General features: G+C 42.9%; 1 protein-coding gene across 1 annotated transcript in view; it reads left to right on the top strand.

The window, feature by feature from the left end:
• The window catches only part of AP2M1 (adaptor related protein complex 2 subunit mu 1), a 1,300,958-nt gene that overhangs the window by 232,308 nt on the left and 1,044,186 nt on the right, over positions 1-24,464 (top strand). The window contains exon 6 of the mRNA XM_044070763.1: positions 3,180-3,262. Within this exon, the coding sequence (XP_043926698.1) occupies positions 3,180-3,262 (83 nt within the window). The remainder of the gene's footprint in view (positions 1-3,179; positions 3,263-24,464) is intronic.

The raw sequence follows: 24,464 nt of genomic DNA, 5'->3' as shown, positions 1-24,464 counted from the left end.
GCTGGGTAAGAATGCTTGGCTGGTGATTTTAGACTTAAGAGGCATACCTGCATGTCCCAATAAGACAGTCGTGCAGAAGATGCCTCAGATTCAAGGCTGGCTTAATGCATTACCAATTCTCTGCACTGCCCTTTGGCTTATCTACTGCGTCCAGGGTCTTTACAAAGTGTCTGGCACCAGTAATTGCATTTTGCAGATGAAGTAGTATTCGGATATATCCTTACTTGGACGACTGTCTCATTCAAGCAGAGAACAAGGACACACACTCCTACGACACCTGGTGTTTGAAAAGGGCTTCTAGCATGCGTAGGGTACACAAACGAAAATAAATCACAACTGGTACCCTCTCAAAATATAACATTCCTGGGTGCAAGCTTGCATACAACTGCTCAGATGGCTTACCTCACGCCAGACAAAGGCAACTGACTACTTACTTCAAACTGATGGCAACAAAAACCCAGTCTTCTGCAAGGCAATTTCTGCAGGCTCTGGGCTTCATGGCATCCTGCATCCTACTAATTCCATATGCAAGACTGCATTTGAGGAAACTTCAATGGTTCCTAAAAAGTTTATGGAGTCCGCATTCACACAGTCTGGAAACAATGAGTCCTCTCATCCCCTGCCTGCAACAGGAGTTTCTATGGTGGGCAAAGGCCTGTCACCAAAACATGGGATGGCCCTTCACTCTACCCCTGCCAGCCAAACCTTAACAGACTCATCAGATTATGCCTGGGGGGGGGGGGGCACATGGCAGGAAGATGCATTCAGGGCATATGGGCACCAAATCAAATGCATCTACATATCAACCAGAAAGAGATGTAGCTGTTCAAAATGCCCTAACAGCCTTCAAGGACTTACTTCATCCAGGACAACTACTGATAAAGACTGACAACACCACAGTCATGTGGTATATAAACAAGTAAGGAGACACACACTCATACCCCCTTTGCAGATTAGCCATGGCACTGTGGGACACAGCTTTGACCTACCAAATAAATCTTCAAGCTCAATTCCTGCCAGGAAAACAGAACACTCTGGCAGACGACTTAAGCAGAAACCTTATGGATCCTCATGAGTGGAAACTAAATCCACAAGTATTCAGCATGATAACGGAGAAATGAGGGACCCCAGACATAGATCTATTTGCCTGTCCTCAAAGTTATCAATTGAAAAGATTCTGCACAAGGACTTATCACAGACAAGCATAGAAAGTGGATGCCCTACCCTTCACTTGGAAAAACCTGTCCGTTTACGCCTTTCCTCCACTGCCTCTTCTACCCAAGGTCCTCCTAAAAGTCAGACAAGAGAAGCCAAAGAGGATATTAATTGCCCCAGACTGGCCCAGCCAATACTGGTACCTAATCCTAAGTAACTTGTCTCAGTACCTAGCTTGCACCTTGCCTCAAAGACCACAACTACTGTCCCAGCAAAACAATCTGATCCTGTACAATCAACTACAGACTCTGAACCTGGCAGCATGGCTAATCATGTAATCCTACGAACGACACCTCTCAGTAAAGCTGTGATGGATGTCATTTTAGAAGCCAGAAGGCCTAGTGCTAGAAATTCTTATGCTGACAAATGGAAGAGATTCTGTGCTTGGAATCGAGCACAAGGAACTGATACAGCAGAACCACATATTCCTCAGATATTACAATACTTAACTGAGATGCTTGACAATGGCCTATCTTTCTCATCGATCAAAATCCATGCCTCTGCCATTTCGGCTCATTACAATACAGAGCCACCAATCTTTTCTCATCCTTTACTAAAGCAGTTTCTTAGAGGAGCCAAAAACCTAAGGTCTCCTAGAAGATCACAATTACCTGCATGGGACCTCAATTATGTGTTGGAAAAACTCACCCTGCCTCCATTTGAACCAGCCGCTACCGCTGGTATAAAGTTCTTATCATGGAAGACAGCTCTGCTACTAGCAATTACTTCAGCAAGAAGAGTTTCAGAGCTACAGGCCCTCATGGCTGTAGAGCCTTTTATCATATTTTACCCAGACAGGGTGTGTCTGAGGACAAATCCTACTTTTATGCCTAAGGTGGTTTCCAATGTGGCTCTTAACCAAACAATTAATCTGCCAACTTTTTATCCAAATCCGCAGAACAAAGGGGAGAGAATTCTGCATTCCTTGGACGTGCACAGATAGCCAAGATTCTACTTGAGCAGGACAAAAGCTCCAAGAAAAACTGAGCAATTACTAGTGTCATATGCTGCAGGATCAGAAGGAAAGGCCATCTCAAAGCAGACAATTTCAAAGTGGATAAGCCACTGCATCCGTTTCTGCTAATTACACCATGGTAAACCTGTGCCCAAGGGTAATGGGTCTCATTCCACCAGAGCTGTAGCTACTGCGGCAGCCTTCGAGGATTTCCAACCAAAGACATTCTAGAGGCTGCTACTTGGAGTTCTATTCACACCTTTACAAAACATTACCATTTGCCTCTACTGTAAGTCCAGGGCAGGCTTTGCTACTGCAGTGCTCCAGGGCCTTGTAGCCGTACCTAATGCTGTTTAGCTCCAGCCTCCCAACCATAGCTTTGGGATTCTACCCAAATGTAATGACTGCAACATTGAAACGTGAAGAACATAGTACAGTTGTGTATTTTGGGGACACGAGAACTAAAGAAAATGGCATCTGCTGCTTGTTTTATACCCCTGATGACCTGACGTCATGGAAGAGAAGACAACTGACGCAGGACCCAAGACTTTAGAATTCAGGCCGAGGGCAACCTGCCAGCAGATTACTCAAATGTAATGACTGCAACAGTAAATACACTCAACATCTACATTTATGGTAAGTGTACACAACTGTACTTTGTGTTTGGCAACTAATGAACTAGAATGTCAAGCTGAAATGTACTTGGATGCACACTTTCCTTTGGATTTCTGAAAAATATCAATCTTTTGTAGGCAAGGCATGCTTGGGGATGTGAGTTGTGTAAAATTAAATAACTGCAGTCAACCACACACTTTTTCTGTAGCGGCTTAAATAGCTCTTAAAAGGATACAGCTAAAGAAAACAGTTACCAAGGTATAGTACATTTCAACTTGCCCAGAAGTAGCTAGTGGGATAAAGTGAAGGAAATGCTTGTTGCAGAGTAGTTTGGAACCCTAATAAAAAGAATCCATGTATTATCATGCACTAATTCAAGTCTGCTTTCCATTAGAAATTCTGGACTTTGGTTACCCACAAAATTCTGAGACTGGAGCACTGAAGACCTTCATCACTCAGCAAGGGATCAAGAGTCAGGTAAAGCCATGGTTACTATGTGAAACTTGCTGGAACATACCGGTTTTGTTTAATGTACATTCATGTAGACGTTGCAATACAGAAGTGAAAGCACTTCACTAGAACTTCTGGTCAGTAATCCGATTGTGACAGTTTTGCATAGTACAGCTAAAAAGCCTAAACTCTATGGTCCATTTGTCAAGTGAAAGTTGGTTTCCACTGATAAGTTTGTGAGTCTTGCCTGTGTATTTGTTTCAGATGCAAAACAATAAACCTACAAGCTGTGCTGGAACACCAAGTAGTTCATGTAGCCTACCTGTGATTCCAGATGAAGCCAGGGAATCGTCCACATGATCTATGCAGGTTTTCTGCTTTTATCCCTACTTTCATGTTTAGCCAATACACCATTGCAGGAGTGTATAAAAAAATGATCAAATGATGCAATGTTCATTAATTCCTCAACTACTGATTGGTTCAGATCACTTGGCCACTTCTTCCAGCTTGTGGAACAAACTCTCGAGCTCCTGCATGTACTCATAATGCCCCAGGCAGATCTCTTTTGCTGCCTTAACATACAGATGTGGTTATTGTATACTCTCGAGTGTAGTGACTTTTTTTTTTAGTTAAAACTTTCATTATAACTTTATAAACTTATTTCTTTTGTAATATTTCTTTATAATATTTATATCTTTCTAGTGCTTCCTTCCTTTTACCATTTGTTTACTTGTGTAATTCTTGAATCTGATGTTGTCCTTTTCATTCTTCCTTAGTGGGTTACGGATCCGACCCTCTGATACATTTTCTGTACTTGGATATTAGTCTTGAGCTCCTCCCTTTGCCCATCATGCTCTACACCATCCCCAACTCCTCCAATCTCGTTTGCCGCCTTACAGACCAGATGCAACTCCCTGGTCTTGCATGAGAGCATTTATTCCTTGAATTGGTACTAGGCTTTTAACTTGTTTAATCTTTCTGAATTAATTTATTCTTTTTGTATCCTTTTTGTGGTTTCTCTCATTCATCCCTCCCTTATGGCAGGCATTAGTGTTGTCATCCTCTTCCTCCTTTCACTCTGCTACAAAAAATATATATTCTTAGTGATAGTTACCTTGTTTATTAGGTTTGTGTTTCTGTGCATAGTGACTTAGTCGGTGTGTTTGGTAATTTTTCCTGTGTGACTTAGCTGTGTCTGAGAAACCTTCAGGTTTTAAGAGATGCACTTCTTGTGGGCATAAAATACCCAACTCCAGTGCCCACAAGAAGTGTCTATTACTTGGGCCCTGAGCATCTAAGGTCTGTCTGTCTAATATCTGTGCTGCCTTCAGTCTCAGGGCTGTGTCTGACAGTAGGAATAGTAATTCTTAAGAGGTTACCTGCCTCTTCAGCTTCCTCTCCTGGGGCTCAAATCCCTTCCAAATTGCATGGCTGTGATGAGCCTACAAAAAGAACTTTGCAAAAATCTCTGAGGTCTTCCTCTGAACCTCCTTGGAAGATTGATACCATCAAATCTGACGGCCTCTGATCCAAAATCTGCATCATCTTTGTCAGATCTAACAAACATACCTTCCTGATCAGATCCACAGCCTTGGATCCTACATAGATTAAAAACTGTAGCCATTTCCTGTCTTAGTTCAACTTCAGTGTCTGATCCTAGGCCTTCTGATGTTCGGCTGCTGCTTTTTGGATCCGAAATGATCAGACCAGTCTGTCCAACCTTTCTCACTAAGTTATTTCAGATGCCTTCAAAGCATTCCAGACCAGCTTCCTCTGCCTCATCCAAATCCTTTAGAAGCTTGAGAGAGTTTGATATGGACAGGATGATGTGGAAATTCCTCAACTCTGATCTAGATGGGGGTTTTTGCCAACTCCATCCCTTCTCAGATCTGAGAGTGCACCTGCACAGTCCATTCAATCTCCTCCGATCCGACCTGTGGTGTTGGAGTCCCAGAATTCAAGATAAAATAGAGTCCACGTTGGATCTGAGGAAGCCCCCCTTTCCTCTACTCCGATTCCCTTGATCAGCTGTCCTATAATTTCGTCACATCAGAGCGGGTTCTCTGATCCTAGATGTTGAGTTTTGGGGAGATGGGTTCGACTCACTTCAAAATCGATCCCTTACTTCTTGGAGCCTCTGCCTTCAGCAGCTCTGGTTCGATTCTTTTTGGAGGCTGTGGATGTAGGTTTGACCCTGTCCTCTCCTCCTCAGTTGCCTCTGCTCCAAGGGAGATGGGTTTCCCCAGGCCTGATGGCCTTCCATGTGGTGGAAAGGGCCTTTTCACCATAGGGAACCGTCCTCTCACATCTCAGATTTGTTTATTTTACATTAGTTTTCCAGGAGTGTCTGACAGGGCCAGAGGCCCATTTTCAGCAGAGGCCAGGGAGAAAAGTTCCACTTAACATTTATACTTTGAAACCAATAGATACAAGAAATTTTGCGGTGTACAGTAGTAGTGTAAAATATACATAACATTTATACAATGCGCAGACAGATGCACTCAAAATCTTATGGAGTACAGTATTAGTATGAAATTTGTCAGTTTGTCGCACATTTTTGAAAATTAGCTGGTATTTTTCTAAACAAATGGAGAAAAATAAAAGAAGAGGAAAGACCTGTTCAGGTTTTAGGGTTTCTTGAAGTGTAGTGTTATCAAGTGGGAGAAAAAGGGTGTGGAAATGTTTTGATTTGTCCTGGTGCGGTGCAGGAGCAGAGCCAGCTGCTTGCTATAGATGATCTTTGAGGAGCAGTTTGAATTTAGAAGAGTTAGCTGTGTGAAGTATATGTTGAGGTGTAGTTCCATGTTTTTGCTGTTTATTTGGAGAACAGTGTCTCTCTAAATGTTTACTTTAGTGACCTTGAGTAGGAGTTTATCTGATTGGAGAGTTCTTCTGTTGGAATAGGGTTTTACTAAGTTTTTGAAGGTGGGGCAATTGGTTGATGTATGGGACAGTAGTCTCTCCTTTGATAGTCACATCGCCACAGTAGTCAGGAAGTCCTTCTACGTGGCACACCTCATCATAAAAGGGTTCTCATCCAGGAAAAAGAGGTCATCGTTCCCCTCTACTCTACACTCATTAGACCCATTATAGAGTACAACGCCCCTTTTGGAATGTACCTCACAGGACATCTGCAGCAGCTGGAAAGGCCACAGAAGTACCTCACAAAGAGGATTACTGGACTGAAACAAATGCCCTACACTGACAGTCTCAAAAAACTACAGCTTTACTCCGTAGCATATCGCCTACTCCTAGGTGATCTCTGCCTAACATATAAAGCTGCGTCAAATCCAGAGCTGTTGGACATGCTACACCTAAAGAAATCCCAATCCCTCCGAGCTACACGCTCTAAGGACCTAAACCTTGTCACCACAATAAACAGGACATGCTGGAGGGATAGATTCCTATCCCAGAGACTTCCCATACTCTGGAACAGGCTACCCATCTTGAGTGGATGGGAAATAGGAAATACACCCCAGGGATCACTTCTGTGTGTCTGCTCGACAATGGCACAGGAAAATAACTTTCTTGGGTGGTGTAAGCCAGGGAACCTTGTTGGCTAGGCTTACGTAGGCCCTTGGGCCGATAGCCTAGTACCTACCTATGATGTGGGCGATGGTAAGCTGGTTAATATTTAAAATGTTAGTGAGTTCAAGTCAGTTTAGTTGCTGAAAAACAATGCAGTGGTGTATTCTGTTAGTGTGGTTTGTGGCAAATATGGCTAGTTTATTGTAGCACGATTCTAATTTGTTCATGTTTTGCTTAAGTTTATAAAAATTGGGAAGGCATATAACAGTGTGGCTGATAGATGTACTCTGGCTATGGCATGCTTGGAGGTTTGGGTAAAGGTATAGGCTGGCTCTGTAGAGCAAGCCAACTTTGACGTGTACCTTTTTGATTGTCTGGGCATATGTGCGGGTCAAATTTGAGTGCTGTGTCAGTTAACTCCTAGTAGCTTTGTGTGTTCGACTGATTTGATTTTGTTTTACGAATAGATGATGAATGGGACAGGAGGTTTTTGCTGTATTTGTAAATAGCATTAATTTGGTCTTGTTGGGATTAAGTACAAGTTGATTGGTTGATGGGTATTGGTCTATGTCCGTGAGATTTTTGAGTAGTGTGCAAGAGGTTGGGGAAGGAAGTGGCTGCACAGATTAGTATCGAGTTATCTGCATGTTGTGTAGTAGTTGCATTTGTGGCTTTACTGAGGTTATTGGTAAAGATGGTGAAAAGAAGAGGTCCTAGAATGGAGCCTTGTGGAACTCCTGTTATGACTGGGAGGATGAGATTTCATTTTGTCATCTGACTGCTTGTTTGTTTGTCTGACAAGTAACTTTGGAACCATGAGTTTCCCCTTCAAGACACCTTTCATGAGCACCCCACAGAAGAGTCTTCTGTGGAAGAAGACTTGCAAAAGGAGGCACATGGACTACATGATGGAGTCCCTTACTGAAGACACCAACTTTGAGGGAGAAGTATCCCCTCAATCACCGCCTGATGACATCTCCTTTAAAGGCATCCTGGAAATCCTTGGAGAGAAGGGTGGCTGGTTTGTCCAACCTCCTGAAGAGTCAGTGATGTCCTTTTCCTGTGTTGCAGTATTCTTTACATGAGGGATTCCCTGCCATAAACTATTCTGACGTCCTGCCAGTATACCAAAGCCTTTATGGCAGACACCTGCCTTGGCTCCACGTATCCAGTAGTATTAAAAGTGATGTCCGCACATACCATCCTCATATTCTCTGCTGCCGCTCTGAATGCCATCTTCAACTGTCACTCTGCTTGCCTGAGTTGTTAGCCGAGCACCCTTGTATGGCAGTGTCCTGTTGGTTTTTATTCTGTTACTACTTCTGTTCAGCAAAGGGTGGGATTCAGTCGGTTTCAAAAAGTCCATGCTCACTCCTTCACAAGACTACGTCTTCCTGGGCTGCAGGATTCAGACAGATGTCATGTTGGCCTCTCTTCCTCCAAAAAAAATTCAGTCTCTAGTCAGTTACTTCAAAGACCTTCCTCTGTAGTCTTTGACAAACAGGGAGTATCTTGAGCTTCTAGGTTTCATGGCTTCTATTCCCATGCTACCCCTTGCCAAACCCCACATGAGTTTCAGTGGTTCCTAAAATCAGTTTGGATGCAGCATGTTCGCCCACTGGAGTTTGTTGTTCCTCTGCATCGTTGCCTAATGAGGATGCCTTTACATCCTCCCCTACCGACTAGAGTTGTTCCAACTTTTGACTTGGGGGCAGCCTTTGCATCCATGAAGGTGCAAGGTCTGTGGTCTCCTTCACAAAGGAAGGAATGTATAAAAATAAGAGGTGTGAGGGCTTTTCTGCTGGCTTTTCAAGCATTTCATACTCTTCTTCGTCCAGGACCTCTCAAACTATTTACGGACAATAACACAGTCCTGTGGTATGTGAACAAATGGTGGCAAAATTTATGTGCAGGATGGCTCTCTTGGCATGGGAATTGGCAACTCTGCACCAAGTCACGCTGCAGGAGGTGCACATGTGTTCCAACCAAAATGTTATGGCAGATGCACTGAGCAAGTCCATGACTCAATCCCATGAATGGATGCTTCACAGGAATGTTTCTGGACATTCTCCACTGGTGGGGTACACCTCAAATAGATCTTTTTGCCTCTCCTTTGAACAGACAACTTCCAAAGTTTAGTGCTAGAGTTCCAGGTCCTCTGTTAATTAAGGTGGACGCCTTATCAGTCTCTTGGAAGGGGATGTTTCTCTATGCATTTCCCCCTTCACTCTTATTTAGAAAGACCTGCTGAAGATTAAACCGGATAAACCAAAAATCATGCTGGTAAGTCCCCTTTGCCCAAGACAAAACTGGCTTCCTCTTTTGCATTTAGCCAAGGGCAGTCATCACATGTTACCTCACAGGTTGGATCTGATCAGTTATTCACCCTACGTTGCCAACTCTGCAACTAACACCATGGGTTATAGACTTCTGATTTCTTTGACACCTTTTTTTCTGAGGACGTGCTTAGGGTGCTGCAGGATGGCAGGAAATGCAATACTAGGAAATCCTGCTTATCCAAATGGAAGAGGCTTTTTATCTGGTGTCTTTCTCATAACCTAGACCCACTAAATCAGTAAATAAAACCAAATGCTGCAGGGATTAAACTGTCTCAGCAGTACAAAACTGAAGAGAAACCAAACAAAATCATCAAGAGAGCATAGATGGCAGGGCTATATAGTAAAATCCATGGTTTTGTAAGTGTTTGTGTTCATCCAATGTTGCTTCAGACATTTAAAGAAATAATCATTAATTCAAATATTTAAAACCAGAATGTACCAATCAAAAATTTGAAACTTGTATAGTACAAGTACGCATGTGAATATATTTAAAATAACATGTCACATGTCCAAAAATAAACTAAAAATAAAGAAAATACTTAATAGCATAGTATATTAAACGCATTTCTTGGGTGTCCTCTGAAGGGGGTAAAACGCCTGTCCAATTAAAAACATTCAAAACTTCTTAATTATCACATAAATTAACATTGTTCATGTAGATCAGTCATATCCTCCTTAACAGCAAGCCAAACAATATTTAAAATCATGTAATTCTTGCATGTGTACCACAAATCATATAGAGTAAAGGCAAGGATATTATAAGATGAAGAAAAACAAAAATAGACTAACTGCAAGCATAAAGATATATGTGCCGCTTTTTTAGTTTAAGCTTAATCGCATAAATAAAACAAAATTTGATGAATGAACACAATACATGAAGAATTTCAGTATTCATCTGTTTTAAATCTTAAAGAATATTAGCATGTACCTAATCAGAAGAATTGATTAAAATGTTTTCAAAACCTATACATTTGCCGTTCAAGTTAACAGCGCTGATGAAAAGATAACTCAAACTTCCTGGTTTAATGCAAACCAATCGGATGGCGATGTTAAAACTCGTGATCGTTAGGCTTGTGTCTCGGATCACCAAAAATAAAAACATACAATGTAAAATATAACAAAGAATTTCCTAAGTATGTGTGAAAATGTACAGTGTCTGTCAAAGTAAAAAGAGCATTTTAAACCTTCTTAATTCGTACTCTGATTAACATTGCTCGTGTAGATCGCTCAGTCTGTCAAAACAGAAAAGCATTATTTCAAGTCATGCAATTCCTCCGTTTACATGACTAACTCAAATAAAAAAAAAATATAACAAATGGCATTCTTAAGTTCGTTTAGTGTTATCGCATAAACATAAGTAAAAAGGGTGTAAAATGAATAAAATAGCATGTTAATTATCATTTCAATATTCTTTTTTTAGATCTAAAAGAATATTGGTACATACTTGAGCAGTAGGTGGATTGGACACACTAAATTGGCCCTAGGTGTCCGTGTATGCAAGTGTGTGCCTTCTGTGGAAGTTTGGGCGCCGGGCTGGTAACTCGATACTGTAAAATTCCACTGCCAATCATGAGCGGACCGATGATCCACTGTGGCGACCCCTAACTGGGAAAAGCCGAAAGAAGACTTGAGCAGAAGAATTAGTGTCTTCCAAACAAATACTTTAACCGTTCAGGTTTACAGTGCTAGTAAAAAAGTAGCTCAGATTGCCTGGTTTGATTCAGACCAGTACGATAACAAATGCCTTAAACACATGATCATGAAACTAGTCTCAGATCATTTAAATAAGAAACGTATGGCATAGTGCCTACCAATGAAATTGTAATGTATATAGGTACCGAACTACAACTTAATGTTCCAAACACACCAGAAAACATTGTGTCAAAACTAATAAATCATAACATTAAAAAGCACAAAGAGCATATGGAAAATAGAACAGTTAACTCAAATGTGAAAACAACAAAACACCTTAAAGTATCAATATGAGTTATACTATATGGAAAAAATGATATCACAAACCAGTAAACCAAATAACGCTAGTGTACACGTGGTCTATCCTTTAGAAACTGTTTTAAGGAAGTAGTTATTTAGACCATGTAGTCTATCTGCTTGTCTTGTCCATTTCTGTTAATCTTTCTCAGTTCTGTTCTTTATATCACCCATCATACAGCTCACATTCATACTTCCAGTATAAGAAACCTAAAAGAATACTGAGGATCCATGTCAACATGTTTCGCTGTCACAATGGTATCCTTTTTGTTGATTTTATAGATATGTTCTATAACCCTCTCCCTTAGCGTTCTGTTAGTTTTTCCAACAAATAAGAAATTAAGAATTTTTTGAATGTTTTACTTGGACAGGCACCTTAGCGTCCTTTTGAGGACAACCAAGAAATGCGTTTAATGTTCTATGCTGTTAAGTATTTTCTTTATTTTTACTTTATGTTTGGACATGTGACATGTTTTGTTTTAAATATACTCGTGCGTATTTATCCAGTTCATGACCTATACAAGTTTTAAAAATTTGACTGGTACATTTTGGTTTTAAATATTTCAATGAATGTTTAATTCTTTAATGTCTGAAGTGTTGGATGAGCAACACGAAAGCGCTCACTCCTTTGCAATAAAATCATAGATTTTACTATATAGCCCTGCCATGTGTGCAGTCTCGATGATTTTGTTTGGTTTCAAGACCCACTAAATGTTTACATTACTGTACTTGTGTGAACTTTTGAAGGCTGGGTTAGCTTTTTCTTCTGTGAAAGCTCGCCTTTCAGCTGTTTCTGCATGTCTGCATCTGTCTCCCCCTTTGGTATCCAGATTGGAGGTTAAACTTTTCCTTAAGACTCCTTCACATTAGACCTCCCAAGAAACCTTTTCCACCTCTCCGGGATCTTAATTTTGTTTTGGAAAAGCTCACTAGCTCGTTTTGAGCTTGCAGCAACAGCTACCCTGCATTATCGCACTTGGAAGACTGCTTCTACTTGCTATTACTTCAGCCAGAAGGGTCACTGAATTACAAGACTTGATGGCATTTCCACCTTTCCTGGTTTTCCATAGACAGGGTTTCTTTGTTTACCAACCCTTCCTTTTATGCCGAAGGATGTGAGTGAGTTGTCGCTTACAGTTCATTAACTTGCCCACCTTTTTCCCCCTCTACAGTCTTATAGGTTCATACTAGGCTATCTGCCCTAGGGCATTTATAAGCCTAGCCAGAGTGTGTTTGGCTTTCGCCACCCATTTTAAATTTAATTTTGCTATGCCTTTTTTTGAGGTTAGTATACTGTGCCTCTGTCTAACAGTGACACAAGTGATAGCCGGGGTAAACCTACGATCTCCCATGCACTCATCAAGATTCCTCTTGAAGAGAGTCAATGTGGGACTCTGCCTAACCTGGACTGGGATTTTATTCCAGAGTGAAGGGAGCCTCTGGGTTATGAATCTGTCCCTCCAGCATGTCCTATTTATTTCAGTGCTGAGGTTCAAGTCTCTCGAGCGCGTAGCTCGATGGGATTTGGATTTTCTGAGGTGCAGCATGTCCATTAATTCCGGGTTGGACATCGCTTTATACGTCAGGCACAGATCGCCTCTGAGCAGGCGGTATGCCACTGAGTAGAGCTGGAGTTTCTTTAACCGGGCAGCATATGGCATCTGTTTGAGCCCTTTGATCCTCTTGGTGAGGTACTTTTGGGGTCTTTCCAGTTGCTGCAGGTGTCTGGTAAGGTACATCCCAAAAAGGGCATTGTACTCAATTATGGGCCTGATGAGGGATGAATAAAGAGGCACGATGACCTCCCCTGATCTAGATGTGAATCCCTTCATGATTAGGTGGGCTATATAAAATGTTTTTCTAACCACTTTGGCCACGTGGTTGTCAAATGAGAGATTGCTATCAACTTGGGTCCCCAGGTCCCTGATGACTTCTTCTGTACTTAATGGATTACCACCGATGTGGTAATTTGTGGGCACTTTGTTTTGCCAAAGGGGATGACTATACACTTTTTGGCATTTAGCTTGAGGCCATGGCTCTGGCACCAGTTGTCTGTTTCTGTGAGGCCCTTTTGGAGGATGCTTGTGTCAGCTGGAGAGTTGATTATGGCACCCAGTTTGCAGTCCTCTGCGAACTTGGTCAGCCACAGTCCTTCCGTGTTGTCCTGTACCTCCGAGAAATATATACTGAACGAGAGGTCCCAGGACTGAGCCTTGTGGGACGCCACTGGTAACTGGTTTGGAGTCTGACATGACTCCAGCAATTCTAACCATGTGGGTTCTGTCCTTGAGCCAGTTTGCAACCCATCTAGTGACATAGGGGTTTATATTTAAGCTGGTGAGCTGATCTATAATGCCCGAGTGGGGTATTGTATCGAAGGCTTTTGCGAGGTCCAGGTAGGCTGTGTGGACCACCTTCCCCTCGTCAATGGCCTTGGTGACTGTTTCAAAGAAATCGACCAGGTTTAAGAGGCAGGATCTGCCCTTAACAAAGCCGAACTGGGTAGGATCCAGTGTCTGTAGGTCCCCAATATCTTTATTTATGAGGTCCATGATGATCCTTTCCATAGCTTTGCAGACCAAGCTAGTCAGGCTTATGGGGCGATAGTTTCCAGGATCCATTGAGGCACCACCTTTGTGGAGAGGGACCACTGTTGCTGTACGCCACTCTTTGGGTACATATCCTGTAGTAAGGCTAAGATTGAACAGTCGTTTTATGTTTGGGTTTAGCTCTTCTTGGAGTTCATGTAGGACGCAGCCCGAGACACCATCTGGTCCCATTGATGCTGTGTTTTTTATGCTTTGGAGAGGGCGGCTCTTACCTGAGCATCTGAGATGTCAGGGGGGCAGCACTCTGTTGGGATAGATATTTGCCCTTTTGGTGGGGAGGGGTGGGGAGAAGTTTGCACTGAACCTGTCAGCTAGGATGTTGGCAATGTCTGTGGGCTCAGTGTATTTTTTGTCATTTTGGACTAATTCTGAGCATATCTGGGAATTCCCACCCAGGTTCCTAACGCAACTAAAGAAAGCCTTGTGATCATCCTTAGTGTCCTGTGCAATTTTTCTCTCAAAGCTGGCCTTAGACGATTTTATGAGTGCCCGTAGTTTTTTGCTAATACTGATCAGAGATGCCTTCTCTTTTTGGGATTTTGCTCTCATGTAGTAGCTTCCTCCTTCTATTGTATAGTTTATGCCTGGGGTCCACCAGACAGGACGTCTGCCTTTGGAGGATTGGGTCTTGGTTTTATTTGGGATTAAATAATCCATGCATTCCTGAAGGTGTTCATAGAATGCGTTTATAAAGGATTCTGCAGTCTGGGCCGTATTTTCCACAGGCCCGGGGGCTTTGAAGGATTTCGCCTCGGTTTTGAGGCGTGTGAAATTTGCTTTAGAGAAGTTTTTCACTGATTTTCTGGGCAGGGAGTGGGGTCGGGATGTGACTATTCAGTGAGATTAGTTTATGGTCTGATCTTACCAGTGAGGGATACACTTCTGGTCTGGAGCATAGTGTCCCCATGTTGGTGATGATCAGGTCCAGTATGTTTTCCCCTCTTGTGGGAGTGGTAACAAGTTGATGTCCTTCAAGGATGCATCTGCAGTCCTTACAAATGGGTTGTCCTGTCGTCAGGCAGCCCTTCGGTCGGCCGGATTCCAAAGTCTTTTTGAACCGTTTGCTCGGTTTCGGCCGAAACCGAGACACTCGCGGTTTGCTTAGCCGTGGTTTCGGCCGAAACCGCGGACCGCGAGTGTCGGTCCTTTTCTTTGCGTTTCTTAACAATTTGAGTAGTCGGAGGATCCGATGGCATTATGTACGCAAAATCTGAGCCGAAAAACTGTTCAGCAAACTCCGACCGACGTCTAAGCGTTCGTCGGTTGAAAGAAGCACAGGCTAAACAAGCTGCTACGTCGTGGTCTGGGCCTAAACAAGGTAAGCAATAAGAGTGGAAATCTTTATGAGGTATTTGTTTCCCACAAGTTAAACAGTTATTCACTTTTTCTGACATCGGCTGAGGCAAGAAAGAGTCCCCAACGGGCTACTTAGCTTTTTAGAAGTCTTCGAAGTAGTATTCGGTAGTAGATCTGAAGATCAAATACTGCTTGAAACCACCACGAAAAACAAAGTATAAATCTTATTTATTAGTAAAAACGTATTCGGTAGTAGTAATCTCTGGATCTGACCGACCGGCACTTGCGAACAGCTTCTGCTTCGGGCGCCACGCGGCAAGAAAGACTGAGGAAAATGGCGTCGGCTGATGCCTTTATACCCGAAGAACTGCAGCTATGACGTCGGGTGAAGTGCGACACCAGCCGAGGCCAGACCCAGACTTTGGAATCCGGCCGACCGAAGGGCTGCCTGACGACAGGACAACCCATTTGTAAGGACTGCAGATGCTATCCTGTTCGGACATCTACATTTATGGTAGGTACAAAACTGTACTTTCCATAGCATTTGAGTTTATAAATTCTAGGAACCTTTGGGCTAGGGTGTTGGAGCTAGAGTAATGCTCCCAGTCTGTTTGGGTAGTTGAAGTCGCCCAATATAATGGTGTTTGGAGAGACCTTCATATTTTCCAGTATTCTCAGGAAGGCCGAGTGGGGTTACTGTGTTTGGGAGGGTGGTCTGTAGCAGGCTATAAACTGGAAGGCAGTTTTACCCACAGTTAGTTGCACATGGATAGTCTCTGATGCTTCGTGCTGTGCCACCAACCTGGAGGGGTGGGTATCTTTGACTAATATTGATACTCCCCTCCTTTTGTGGTTCGGTCCAAGTTTTGGGGCCGAAAAGCATGGTATGAGGTATAACCTGGTAGTGCTGGGGTGCTCTCGGGAGCCTTGAACCAGGTTTCTGTTACTGCACAGGTATCTATGTTCTCCATGCTAAGGAGAGTTTAGAGTGCGTGCATCTTTAGGTTTAGACTTCTGGCGTTGAGTAGCATTACTCTTAGTTTCTTATCCCTTGTGATACCTATGGAGGTGAGTTTGTCTTTTGAGCCTTGCCTAAAAAAGGCACTATGGGGGTAGCAAGAGCTTTTGCCAATATCAGAAAGCCCAGGGGTGACAGGTGCAAGCCGTCCCTAGCGAAGCATCGTGGCTTGTCGAGCATGTCATCCCAGGCTGATAGGCATTGGATCCCCTTTGAATGACACCAACACTTAAGCCAGTTGAAATTGATCATCTTGTCTTCATATTGTGGCATCATTCTTGGTGAGGGTAAGATGCTACTCGAGGTCAGGGTCATACCGGCCTGGGCTATATGCTCAGAGAGCTCCTCTGTCTCTCTTCATGTAGTCCAGGGAGGTACATCTCAGGTCATTCTCACCAGCATGGACAATGACAGAGTCATATTTGTACTTGCCTTGGAGTGACCTGAGTGCTTGTGTTATGTGGCGGATCCTAGCGCCCGACAGGCAGCTCACCGTGACCTTCTTGTTCAGCCTGGTGAGTGGGACGTCAGTGTGCCTGACTATAGTCACCTATTACAAGTGTATCAGGTGTGTTTAGCCTTAAGGGCTGTGACTGTTCGGCACACTGGCTTTGTGAGCTATGTGTTGCACGTGTTTTGTTTTGGGGTAGCGGTTGCTCTGGTGTCTGCTTTGGAGGTCTCTGCTGCTTAGGCAGATTTTTATTTAGAGCCTCCGAGTATGTTTTTGTGTGTTTGTTTGGTTTGTTATCGTGGTAGGTCTATGTGAGACTGGAATTGTAGTGAGTGTGGTTTCCTTCTCCTCCTGACTGGTTATGCCAGTACTGAGTTGAGAGAGCTTAGTGGAATTTGTTGGGAGGAGGAGAGGGTTGTCTGTGTACATGAGGCAGTTGTAACATTGCCTCAAGATTCCCAGATTCACCAGCTGGACCGGAGAGGAGATTGACAACTGACCTTTGGACATGCTAGAATAGTATTGGGAATTCCTTTATAATTGAAAAAAAAGGGCCAATGGAGAACAAGGTACTCGAGGAGTTTGTGAGGGTGTAATGCTTTTAATTTTTTAGAGCCGACTTATATAATTGCTTTAGTGAGCAAGTGCCAGGTAACTTAAATGCAATGTGTTACAGGTAACTTAAATGCAAAAACGACAAACAGTAACTTTCTTTCAAGTGAAACAAGGAAATAAGTACAGTAAGCAATGCTAAAAGGCTGCGTTTTAGGTGGAATTAGCATTTCAGGGAAACAAACAAGCATACAAACAAAGCTATATTCAGCAGGCCTGGATCTAGTCTATGCTACAGCAAACAAGGTGTACCAGTTTCAGTAAGAAACAGTTAGAATATGCAGGCACTATAAGCCTTTAACCAGAAATTCCCTGCTCAGAAGGGCAGAGTGCAGCCTCTCCTCCCACAAGAGTGCAGACCGCAATCCTCCTTAACGTAAAATAACTGGCCCTGAAGCCCAAGTGATTAAACCAGAACTAATACACTTTTAGAATAACAGACACTGAGCTCTCAATCAGCAGTTCCCAACTTAGAAGGATTTAAGGTACCTGTCCTGCCACCACAGTGCAGGCCACAAACCTTCCTAATGTAAAACAACTGGTCTGAAGTCCAAGTGCTTAATCCAAAAGACTTAGAAATGATAGCTACACTTTAATCAAGTTACTACCAGCAGTAATAAATACATCTGAATACTTTAAAGAATGCCTGGATTAGTGTTCAAGTTACACAAACAAAGCTAGATTCAGCAGGCCTGGATCTAGTCTATGCTGCAGCAAACAAGTTGTACCAATTTCAGTAAGAAGCAGTTCAAATATGCAGGCACTATAAGCCTTTAACAGGAAATTCCCAGCTCAGAAGGACAGAGTCCAGCCTCTCCTCCCACAAGAGTGCAGAACACGAACCCTCTTAATGTAAAATAACTGGCCTCAAGCCCAAGTGCTTAAACCAGAATTAATACACTTTTAGAATAACAGACACTGAGCCCTCAATCAGCGGTTCCCAACTTAGAAGGATGTAAGCTACCTGTTCTGCCACTACAGTGCAGACCACAAACCTTCTTAATGTAAAACTGGTCTGAAGCCCAGGTGCTTAAACTAAAAGGCTTAGAATGAGTTACACCAAGCAGTAATAAATACAATTGAGTACTTTTAAGATGACTCAAAAGCAAAATAAAGTAGGAAAAAACACAAATACAGTAAAAGCAGATAAAATTTTTTTTTTTTTTTACACTATTCAGTTACAGAACCCTACACACGTTGGATGTGCACAGACCAAATATATTTGGCTAAAACTAAAGCTGTCAGGAAATCTGATCAGCTTGTTTCTTTTCATCCCAGGGCTCTGGGAAAACCTGCTTCCAAGCAAACCATTTCTTGGATTTCTAAAGCAGTTTCCTTTTGTTATGTTTTCATGTTAAGTCTTATTTCTCCTGTTAAGGCTCACTGTACTAGGGTTGTAGCTTCCTCCTGGAGTTTTTTTAAAGGTTTGGATACATCCTCCATTTTAGAAGCAGCCACTTTGTCTTCTGTGCATACCTTCACTAAACCTTAAAAGTTGAATATCATTTCTAGATCTAGGACAGGTTTTGCTAGAGCCATTCTCCATGGCTTTGTATGGACTGCCTTGGCTCCTTCCTCCTCCTTTTCTCCTTCATGAACTGTGGTACTCTCCTTCATGTAATGAATACTGCAACACAGGAATCGAAGGACATGGAATAGTTGTGTAAAATTTTACCATAACCATAGATGTCCTCTTCCATGTTGTAGTATTGTATCCCTCTCACCATCTTCTTCCTGGTGGTTCTTTCTTTGGATGTGTGTTTTTTTCCTCCTTGGTACTTTAGGCTGATCTTAGTGGGGCATTCAGCTCTGAGGATGGTACGTGTGGATGTCACTGTTATGGCCGGCAGCTGCCTTTGGGCCTGTGTGCGACATCCCACATACCTAGCAGTGTTAAAGGCTTTTGTATACTGACTGGACATCAGGATTGTGTATGGCAGGGAATGCCTCATGTAATGAATACTATAACATGGAAGAGAAGGACAGAGAGGTTATGGTAAGAATTTACACAACTATTCTTGGAGGCTTTCAGGGCAGGCCTATCTGTCTTAAATGACCCCCACCCCCATTCCCGACCAGGCAAACTGATTGACCTAGTTTCCCGCTGGGCTTGGAAGCAGACACACTGAACTAATCCACATATGCCAGGATAAATTTCTAGTCCCACAGCAGACAGAACCCATTGTAGCAAAGGTGGCCCTGTTTGATGCCATTGTTGTACCCTTATTAGTACTGCCCCCATATTGGATCCTTCTGTCTTCCCATTGGTTTCAGAGCCATTGGATCCAAAAATTCTTTCGTTTGCATCGGATCTGATGATACTGGTATCTTTGACTCTGGTGGCATCTCTGATTGGACCAGCCCTGCATTCAGCAGGGCTTTGGCACTAGAAAGGTCTGCTCAGACTCCCTCCTCGGGTAGTTTGCCTTCAGTGCGAAGGGAGCCTGCGATCTGTAAGCATGTTTTACCAGCTCCAGCAGTTTCCTTCTCTCCAAGGCCTACTGGTTTTGAGGTAGTTGAGAGCTTTCTCTCTTCCAGAAGTTCAGACTTCTCTCCCCTCTTCGAGTCAGACTACCCAACTCCATTCGGTTGTGTGTCTAGAGCCTCAACTAACTGTGCCAGTGGGACAGCTAGCACAAACTAGTCTCCAGGACCCCCAGCAGAGTATACTTATCTCTTCTGACACTTCTCCAGAGCATCCCATTGAAGTTCCTAGGAAGGGAAAGTGTAAAAGGAGGCAGTTGGACTCGCCACAAGAGTCTGCAACAGAAGTTGCTGAGTTTGAGGGGGAAGGCTCCCCAAGATCACCACCCGATAAAATCTCATTTGGAGACTTCCTAGAACTCCCAAAGCAAAGGGGTGGCTGGTCTCCCAATAACCCTTCCCAAGAGGAGTCTGTATTCCTGGAGGCCTTTGGAGCTGGCGGATCTACCTCCTGGGTGACTCCACCCACCCTCTGAGCTCATTGATTTTGTCTTTCGGACGTGGAAGGAATCTGATACCATCTAGCCTATCCTCAAAAGACCAGATAGGATCCCGGCACCACCCAAGGGCAAATTCATTGGAGAAGGAATACCAGTTGATGGCATAGTTGTAGCGGCAGCCACAAAAAAAAGGAACTAGCAGAACATAGTTCTCTGTCCACCCCCTAGTCTAGGGCACAGATTTGGAAAATGTCTGTTTCTGTTTCAGCGACCTTCAGTCAGAATTGTTTGATGCGCTTCACAAGACTACAGAGGGATTTGATAAAGGAACTTACCAAACCTCTCTCTGGGGACTTATCTGTTGAAGCAGAGAGTACGATTGCCTTGCAGTTGGCTACCCTTCAGTCCATGCCAAATTTGTCCATGAGGCTAATCTCCCATGCTGCTGAGGGTACCTCCCGGGCTGCGGGTTCTGGCATTTCTATCAGGAGGCATGCCTGGATGTACTTGTGACTTTGCGGAATGGTTCCCGTATTAATTCATGAATGCTGCTTTTGACCAAAGTTCCTTATTTGGCCCCAAAGTAAGAGAGACTCACTGTAGGTGTGAGCAGGAAGGTAAAACCATGTCTGCTCTGGGTTTTGACCCCTCAATGGACCTTTCCTAGGAACGGAAGTGGACAAAATGTGGCTCAAACAATCCCAGGGTTTCTTCCAAGATCCACATAGAGATGGTTCACCCCCAGGTGCAAAGGGGGGAATTCAAATGGAAGATGCTATCCCTGCGGCAGAGGTTATCTTCATAATTCGGGATCTGTGGATACTTTCTGTGACGGATCCTATCAGCACTACTGAAAGGAGGCCCGACTGTCCATGTCTGGAGCCAGCTGGGGATCATTTATCCCCTGCACTAGAGAGCCTGGCTAGAGATTACAAAAGATTCCTGGGTGTAAAGGATTGTATGCAGTGATTATACAGTACCAGTTTCCTTCACCCCCATTAGCAGTAAAACAAAATCCCTGGTATTCCACCCAATCAGAGGGAGGAAACGGCACTAGAGAAAAACTTGCTGCTAGAAAAGTCATCCAGAAAGCCCCCCAGACAAGGAGTCGAGAAGTTAAGATTCTTTTTATTGCTAAACAACACAGGACTGGGGATCAGTTTTGGATCTCAGCAAACTAAACAAGTCAATTCAGTATGCAAAGTTCCAGATGGTCAGGATTCAGTCCCATTTTTTTTCCTTAGGGGACACATATGATCCTATCAAAACAGACTATCCAGGAGATGTCTAAATTTCCACTTTGGAACCAGTTGGTACCAATGCAGAGCTGTGCTCTTTGGTCTTGCCACAATACCCAGCATGTTTACTAAGTGGTATGGTCGTAGTAACAGCTCACTTAAGACTGCAGGGACTCCAGGTGTTTCCATAGTTGGGCAACTGGCTCATAACCTCTCCAACCAGGCATCATCTGATTCAAGGAAGAGACAAATGTACTCCAGTTGTGCTGTCATCTGGGGATTACGATCAGTCACAACAGATCTCTACTTGAGCCAGCATAGATATTGGAGCTCATCATAGCCTTGCTTAATAGTGTCGATAAAAGCCTCTCTCCCTTTGTCGAATCAAACTATTCGATTCTCTGTCAAAAAGATCAGTAAAAGTTCTTCTCTTTCAGCCCAACTGATCCTTCAAGCATTGTAGTCCATGTCGGTGGCAGTCATTCTTGTACCTGGAAGCAAGGTACTGAGGATCCTTCAGTGGACTCGACCATTGAGTTGCTATTCTCTACCAGCCTTTATCCAGTCAAATCAAAATAATGCAGGCTTGCAAAAATGACCTGTACTATTACGATCCAGACTGATTTGTATCAGTTGTCTGATGCATCAAACAAGGGAGAACCAGATTTTACCCCCCTTTGTCGAGAAGCTGTGTGTGGCAGTGAGTGATCTCATCCAGTTGTTTTCTGATAGCAATGTACATTCTGGGGAAATAGTGTCATTGCAGACAAATTAAGCAGGTCTATTCTAATGCATCAGAAGGGGTCCCTCAATATGAAAGTTATGGAAAGGATTTTCCTTTGGGGGGACAGCCTAGCTGTGAGCTCTCTCCCCATCAACAGGTGTAACAGGTTCTTTGGCCTGATTTCCCCCCTCTGGGGGAGTCATTAAGGAACGCTTTTCAAGATTGCCCCCCAGTCTCCTTTATGCCTACCCCTCATTACCTCTGCTTCCCAAATTTCTTTAAACTTAATCTCTGTTGAAGAGCACAGTTATCCTCATTAACCGTTATTGGCCTACCCAGATTTGGTTTCCCTTTCTTTGACCTCATCTCCTCTGTCCTCCATGGATTCTGGATCCTACTCCAGACCTACTGACTCAACTGACCTGATTATTCTGGATATTCCAGGCCTAAAACAGATTGCACGGGTTCTCCAATTCCATTGATTGCAGGACAGTCCAGGCACTCCTTCCTGTCACATCCTTTTCATCTTCCCACAAAGCTTCCACTAGGAAACTTTGCAGAAGTAAATGGAAAAGTTTTGTTTGGGCCCAGCAAAATTATCTGGATCCCTTTTCAGCGCTGGTCCCTAAAATCTTTTAATTTTTAGCTAGTATTTTCAATGAGGATGCTAGCTTTTCCACAATAAAAGTTCAACTAGTTATTCCCAAATTTCATGTAAGAGTAAATTTCTTTAACATTTTCCAAACTTTGTAAAACCTTTCTGAGAACTTTTCTACATAGACTCCTATTAAAGGATTTCACTCTTCCTTGGGATTTGAATATTGTTTTGCAAACTTTCACTTGATCTGCATTTGAACCTTCAGCTAGGTATGAACTAAAATTCTTGACCTGGAAAACCATCAGAATTACAGGCCTAGTCTTCCAAAAAAAAAAAAACTTCTTTCATAAGGATAGAATGTCCTTATGGACCAATCCTTCCTTTCTTCCTGAGGTGGTGTCAGAATCCAATATTAACCAAACTGTCAACTTCCCAGTATTCTTTCCAAATTTCTTAAATAAGGGAGAGTATATTGCTTGTCTTGTGCAGCTGAATAAGACAACGAGGCTTGGGTGTTCAAGTAGTTTATTACGTACAAACACATCAGGATGGATGACAGGAACATTAAATTTAAACAAATGAACTGACTGCTACACACATGCATGCTTTCACTTTGGCTGCTCACTCAAAATGTCACTTGCTTGCATGTGCTCCATTACTTGCATGCACTTGCTTACTGATTGGACTGATTCTAAAGGGTACATCACACACTGATCTACATCCTCCCTCTTTACTGAGCTGCCTCACATTGACAGTGACATTTGAATATGCATGCAAATTATACAGACAGTAATAAACAGTCATGTCAAGGTTGCAGTGCATCTGGAATTGGGTCTGAAAAAGCGACAACCTGATCTTGTAATGTAATAGTTGGGACTGGGTTTAACAGCAGGGACAGTCACTGGGGAATGCTGTGCTTTAGGACTCCATCAGCAATCACTGTTCCAGAGAATATCCCAGAGAAAGTCCTGTGGAACAAGAACATTGGATAAGTCAGTCTGAGAATTGTCTTTACAGGCAAGATGCTGTAACACTGGCTCGGACAACTGTAATAAATGCTTCTGATTCCACTTAAATTCCATTCCTTGTGATTCCATGATGTACGATCTCAGCTCTTGACACAAACTTTTCAAAAGTCCAGTCTGATCAAAGCCTTTTGTCTGCATCCTCACCCTCTCCCCTTCTTTCAATGGATTGAGCAGGTTGCTGCTCTTATCATAGTAGGACTTCTGGTGCAAATGCTTTTTCAAGAGTTGTGCTTTTACTGCTTTGTTAGCACATAGAACCAATAAATTGCTGCTGACTGGTAATGTGGTTCTGGTTTGTCTCTACATAAGTCTTTGGACAGGTGAACCAAAATGATTACTGCAGAGAATGTGTTTGAGATTAAGCAGGTCTAGAAAAATCTGTATTGTCATGTTTGGATCTCTAACAACTGTTTTGCACTTTGAACTGCACATTCAGACAAGCCATTTGACTGCAGGTATTCAGGACTGCTTGTAATATGATCAGTCCCACGTTTCAGCAAATTTAACTGTTGACGTGTAAACTACACCGTTGTCAGAAATTAACTGTTGCCGTGTAAACTGTACACCACTGTCAGAAATAATTCTGTGTGGACTACCATGGACAGAAAAATGTCTCCAATTTAGTAATGACAGTTGGATGTTTGGTTTGAGATTGACATATCTCATAACCTATCTGAGTAAAGAGTCTAACGCCAGGTAATGCTGACCATTCCACTCAAAGATATCTGATGCTACTCTCGACCAAGGTACTTAAGGAATCTGGCTTAACTGAAGTGCTTCTTTCTGTTGTGGTTTTGTAGTAGTACAAACAGAACAAGATGAAAGTCTTTTGACACAGAAGGCCAAAATACTAGTTCTCTCACCCTTCTTTTGGT

This window comes from Protopterus annectens, chromosome 4.part1 (assembly GCF_019279795.1).
Source record: "Protopterus annectens isolate FY-2018-M chromosome 4.part1, PAN1.0, whole genome shotgun sequence".
Lineage (NCBI taxonomy): Eukaryota > Metazoa > Chordata > Ceratodontiformes > Protopteridae > Protopterus > Protopterus annectens.
This window is presented reverse-complemented; position numbering and strand designations above follow the sequence as displayed.